The sequence below is a fragment of the Austrofundulus limnaeus genome, unplaced genomic scaffold (genome assembly GCF_001266775.1).
Source record: "Austrofundulus limnaeus strain Quisiro unplaced genomic scaffold, Austrofundulus_limnaeus-1.0 Scaffold264, whole genome shotgun sequence".
NCBI lineage: Eukaryota > Metazoa > Chordata > Actinopteri > Cyprinodontiformes > Rivulidae > Austrofundulus > Austrofundulus limnaeus.
In genome coordinates this window covers 594,852-600,376 of record NW_013952666.1, presented here as the reverse complement: position 1 = coordinate 600,376, position 5,525 = coordinate 594,852, and the positions used below count along the sequence as shown (strand labels likewise).

The 5,525-nt window shown below is 38.1% G+C and overlaps 1 protein-coding gene across 5 annotated transcripts in view; it reads right to left on the bottom strand.

The window, feature by feature from the left end:
• LOC106526195 (target of Nesh-SH3) overlaps positions 1-5,525 on the bottom strand; it is a 69,474-nt gene that overhangs the window by 32,304 nt on the left and 31,645 nt on the right. For 3 of the 5 annotated variants that reach the window (XM_014020722.1, XM_014020721.1, XM_014020724.1), the window contains exons 9-11: positions 4,778-4,849; positions 520-801; positions 262-339 (exon numbers count right to left, since the gene is read on the bottom strand). In XM_014020722.1, coding sequence (XP_013876176.1) covers positions 262-339; positions 520-801; positions 4,778-4,849 — 432 coding nt within the window. The remainder of the gene's footprint in view (positions 1-261; positions 340-519; positions 802-4,777; positions 4,850-5,525) is intronic. The other 2 variants (XM_014020725.1, XM_014020723.1) reach the window with 2 other exon arrangements.

The following is a 5,525-nucleotide window of genomic DNA, read 5'->3' as shown; positions in this document are numbered from 1 at the left end:
TCTTAAATCTTTTGCCAGTTTCAAGTTGTTTCACTGACTTTTGTGTTTTTTTTTCTTTAATAAAAAGATAAAAACTAATTTATTTGTGTCTGTAAATTAATAAAGATGTTTAATCATAGATCTTTTACAATCTTGGGAATTCTTAAGACTGTGAGCAGCATGCAGATATTAGATGAGATGGGTATTAAAAGAATGGAACAGGCAGACCTGTGGACAAAAACATTGGACAGAAAGAGCAGGCAGATGACTGATCATCATTACCCCAGGTGTTAGCTCTGGCTCGTTCATTGGCCAGTGCTGATCTGAGCAGCAAGGAGCCATCTTGTGGTCTGAGGACAGCTGTGTGGGAGGAAAAATAGTTTAAATATCCCCAAAACAGACACTTCTTAGTTTAAGAGATGATCCATATCCTGAAAAGTTCAAGCCAAAGACAGTCACATTCAGAAATCCTGCTGAGAAAAGTGGACTCAATGTAAAACCAGGAGCTTAATAGAAATTGAAAGCTGTAGATGAAATTACCCGTAGGACTGGGACGTTTCTCAGGTGCACGAATGGGAGGGGCCTTAGTGGTCTGCCCAGGAAGTGAGCCGCCATAGGATGGTAATTTAGTGATGGGGGAGGAGGTAGTGGTGTTGGTGCGAGGGGAAGTTGTGGTGGCGATGGTGGTGGTGGTGGTGGTGGTGGTGGAGGTAGTGGAGGAGGTGGTGGAGGTGGTGGAGGTGGTGGTGGTGGGCAGGAGTTTGGGGAGGGCAGGAGTCAGACCATTTGCCGCTCGGGTTCTGTTGGACCTAAAAATGCTTCCTGAGAGGAGAGAGGTACAGTGATGTGACTGATCAGAACCAATAAGTCAGTTCTGGTTCCCAACAGACTGAACTTTGATTATCTCCATCCAAATAATGTGTTTTCAGACTTTCCTTCAGACAGCTCTAAAAACTGAGACTCATTTGGTTTTAAATTATGAAGAACATGCAGTACAGTATTCCTGCTTTGGATCCATCTGCCAAATTAAAAGCAGTTTTCTAAACAGTTTTCTAAATATTTTATATAACTTTGATATAATGAATTAGAAATTGGCACATATATTTGAGTTGTGGTCCAAATGATAATGCTGTAGAAAAACAGGAAGTTCAGAAAATAATGTACTTGAATTTTCGACTTGATTTTTGATATCATCATGTGCTGTCTGTCTCCAGAAGGAAAGTCTGAACATACCTGCGTCTGAATGGGCTGACATGCAGTCCTGTCATGCACTCTGAGGAAACGATGCAGAGAGAGTGGGGGAAATAATGATCTGATCTTCAGCTGATCCTGGAAGTTTGTCCTCTTACAAAGCAATGAGTCAGCTCTAAATTAGGAAGTTAGACCCTAACCCAACAACTGAGTCTGTCCTGATCTACAGTATATAAGTATAAAGCCCATCTGTCCACGGAATCCTCCCATCCCTTTCTCTCCACCAGACCAAAGGTCTGTCAGAGGACTTCAAAGACCAGATTGTTGATCTGAGCAAGACTCGAATTGACTAAAGACTATCAACAACAAGCTTACATTTCTTGGGTTTTCCAGACAACAACTAAATTATTCAAAGAAAGTTTTGGGGAAAACTCTGGTCTGAAGAAACCAGAATACAGCTTTTTTTAATACCAATTGGATCAGCTGTATTTAAAGGATTGACTATATTATCCAAAGAACACCATCAATTTCTATAAAAAAAAATAGGTGGAGAAACAGAAACGTCAAGCTTTTAAACAGCAGCCAGGAAACTTGAAGGATTTAGAGGATTGGAGAGAGAGCCCAAACCCCTTATGAGACGTCCACCATGTGGAGGCAGTGCTTATAAGGCTGAGTTCACCTGAAACTCCTCAGACTCTTGGAGGAGAGATGAAACTTTTCTTTAAAGAAGAACCCGTCCTGAGGACCTACTTCATTTTTTAAAGTTCTCTGTATTGTGTGTCAGAAAAATCAGCAGGAGATCAGACCATTATTTCCTCCTTTTTAAGATGAATACAGGTGGAGGGATGGACAAAGATGGAAACAGAAGATAGAATAATTAGGCCCTGGGTTAAAATGTTTTGTTTTTTTGTCTACAAGTCTGACCTCTGTTTGAAGCTGGAACCCTTATATCTAAAATTAGAGTCAAAAGTCAAAATCATGTTCACTGAATTCAAATCTGTTTAATTTTTAACTGGTTTTATTTAGATTTCTGGGAGTTTCTGCAAACTTACAATTTATCAGTGAGTTTGAACATTTCTGAAATAATCAGGGACTCTGGTTAAAAATGGCTAAAGGTCATTGCACTTTGTATCAAGTACATTATGTCAAATTTTTTTGTTTTACCAATTAAAAACATTTTCTTTTCTAAATTAATGACTCAGTTTGACACCAGCTCGGTTCAAACCATGATTTTTTCTTATCTCCACCTAAATACTGATCTTCTAGCATGTCTTCCAGGAGTAAATCTTCTAATGCCCTTTCAACAGCTGCCTGAGTCAGATCTAAGTCTCTAATGCTGCTTAAAAAAGAGACTTCTGGGTCACAATAGTGGAACAAGCTTGTCACAGCAAGAAGTTATTTTCTGTCATTAGATGCATATCTTCTAGCCTGGCCCTTGTCTTCAGCTCCGCTCAATTCTAGTTTCCCTTCACTGCTCCGTCTGGGACTTCTCCCATTTCACTGGCAGATTTTTAGCCGGGCCAATCAGAGAACAGAACGTCAATTTTCTGCACTGTGTCTGCTTGTAGTTTATTTTACCTGGGCCAATCAGAGAACAGAAGGCGGTTTGAACGACGTCGATTTTCTGCGCAGTGTCTGCTAGTTATTTTAGCATACGGCAGTGGAGGAAGTGAATGAAGCCAGTCTGTGTTGATAAGGCTTCCAAATTAAAATAAATTTGTCTGACAAAGCAGCAGCTCTCATTTACAGTCGTCTCGTTTGGCTCGGTATATTTCTCCTCTCAGTAGGGTTGTTTACAGCACACGCGATTTCCGGTTAGCTTCTTAGCTTAGCCTCCTTCACACCGATCACACATACATGCTTCAGCAGAGGTCACGCCTCCTGCAAGAATCCATTCTCTATGCATCAAGTCCAGACCCTTGTACGAAGCAAAGTGAAGGACAGGGTCTGGTTTAAACCAGGCTACATATCTTCAGGAACACCTCCTTTTTGAAATCTCCAAACTCACACCAACGTCTACTGGTACCCTGTCGTTGATACGCTCCTTACTGAACTGAAGCGTCTCTATTGTACATCTGTTGAGTGACTCAAAATTTAAAAATATATATATTATTTTGTTGAAAATTTCGATGCCTATGTTTTTCTAAGGTCTCTTTACAATGTAAAAACCAGTTCAGCTCACAAATTATAAACCAACTTGAAAGGAATAATTTTCTTTATTTTTCAGCAAAGATAAGGTCGAAAATTTGATTTTAACAGAAATATTGTGGCTAACACGTTTATTTGACTGGGAACTTTTTGCGTAAATGCTTCACAACACTATTGAGATCATTTTTTGTTCTGTACGTTTTTTGGCACATATCTCGTTCTGCAGTTTTTGTGCTATTTTAAAAAAAGAGACGTCTGGGTCTTCAGTGGATGTTTCAGAGTTAACAATTTATGTATCAAAACGTTCAGCACCTCAGGGCATTCCAGCTATGACTTTTGGTATTTCAGCTATTTATACTTTTTTAGTTATTTCACTTTTTCGACCACGTTTTTTTCAAGGAGCTGTTTTCAACATCCTTAAAATCCTTCAAAATATTTCTAAATTTTTACAGCGCCTACATCTTTTCTTCTGGTTCTGAAATTGTTTACTTCCCTTTTTCTGCTATTTAAGCTGCTTCTGCTATTTTCTACTTTTTTGGATTTTTTTTTCTTTCAAATTTGAGCTATTTCGGCTTCTTACAGTTGCTTTCTGCTATGTTCAGCTATGTGCTGCAATTTTAGCTAATGTTCAGCTGTTATTAGCTGAAGTTAGTTTTTTTTTAGTTAAATACACATTTTATTGTAGCTATTACAACTTATTTTTGGTAAGTTCAGCTAATTTGTGCAACTTATGCTTCATTGTACTAATTCAAGAATTTCCAGCTATATTTTAACTGTTTTACTGCACATTTTGGCTGTTTTAGCTATTTTACAACAAATTATCACTTTTTTGTACTTTTATGCTTTTTGTCTGCTAATTTTAAATCTTTTACAAAACCTTCGACACCTGGGTGTTACATTTAGCTTATTATTATTCAAATTTTAGATTTTTTTCTGCTATTTCAACTATATTTCTGCTCGTCTCTGCAATTCATCTGCTAATTTCTGCACACTGTGATGCTTCTTTTAGCTTTTCAAATTGAACTTGCACTAACTGTTTTGCTATTAAACATTTTCAGCTCCATTTCAGCAGCTTTCAGCTACAGTTTTCAGCAAGAAGCATCCACACTTGAATTTTTGCAGGAAATGCAATTTCTCTAGTTACCTTTTGCCTTAGAAGAAAAATAAAGTTGTAAAAAAAGACAGAAAAAGACAAAAGTGAAAAAGATCATGTTGTGGATAAAGGGCAGCCGATGGGTGCTGAAGCATGACTGTGGTCACATGACCTTGTGGTCGGGGAGAGCGGGGCCAAGTCAACTTACTCATCTTCTGCGACTTAGTCTCCAGGTATCGACTTTCTGACTTAGTGCATGCTAACGTGCAGCCAATCACAGCAGCTGCAGGCCCTGGCCCCGCCCCCTCCCAGCTGCATAATGATTGAAGCTGATGGTTAAAAACAAAAGAGCGTCTATCAGGTTACCAGGTGACTCGGAGGGAAGTTTAGGCTCAGAGCCTGGCAGAGGGAGAGTTTCCTGCTGGCTCTCAGGGGACTCTGTGGGAAATAGTAAGCTGCCTTTATAAGGAGAAGAAGAAGAAAAGGAGCAGTAAAACAGGAACCTCAAGAGCTGGAAGGTTCTGAAGAAGCAACTGCAGCTCAGGCTTAACTGATGAAGGCAAACTGTTTTTAAAATCAAATGTGACCCATCACATCGAAACGAGGATTAAGTCCAAAAGTGGAAAAAGGAGAAATAGGCAAATATAGTGTTTTGACTAAAATGTTAACAAAAATTGCATTTTGTCAAATTATAATGAATAAAAGCCTTATCAATGTATCATTTGAATGAACTGTCTGAAATATAATCATAAAACAAAATTCTGAGGCACTTTTTTGAGCAGTAGCAACAAAAAAACTGATTTAGAGGAAAAACGCCTTAAAATGTTGAGATTTTCCCTGTGAGCTAGCAAAGTTTTGTTTCTTTTTAGCTTGGAAATCTCAATATTCAAATAAAATTTGAGGTTTCCTCTTTATAAGGACATCAAACATTCCTCATTAAAAGGACATAAAATTAGGATTCAGACCAAATATTGATGTATTATTGTAACCAACAAGACACATTAAGTCATATATATGGATTTAATTATGATATCAGAATGATCCAGGTATCAAAATGTAGCTTTTAAAGCCAAGAATTTGAAAATGTAATTAGGTCATTTTGACCAAAATAGAC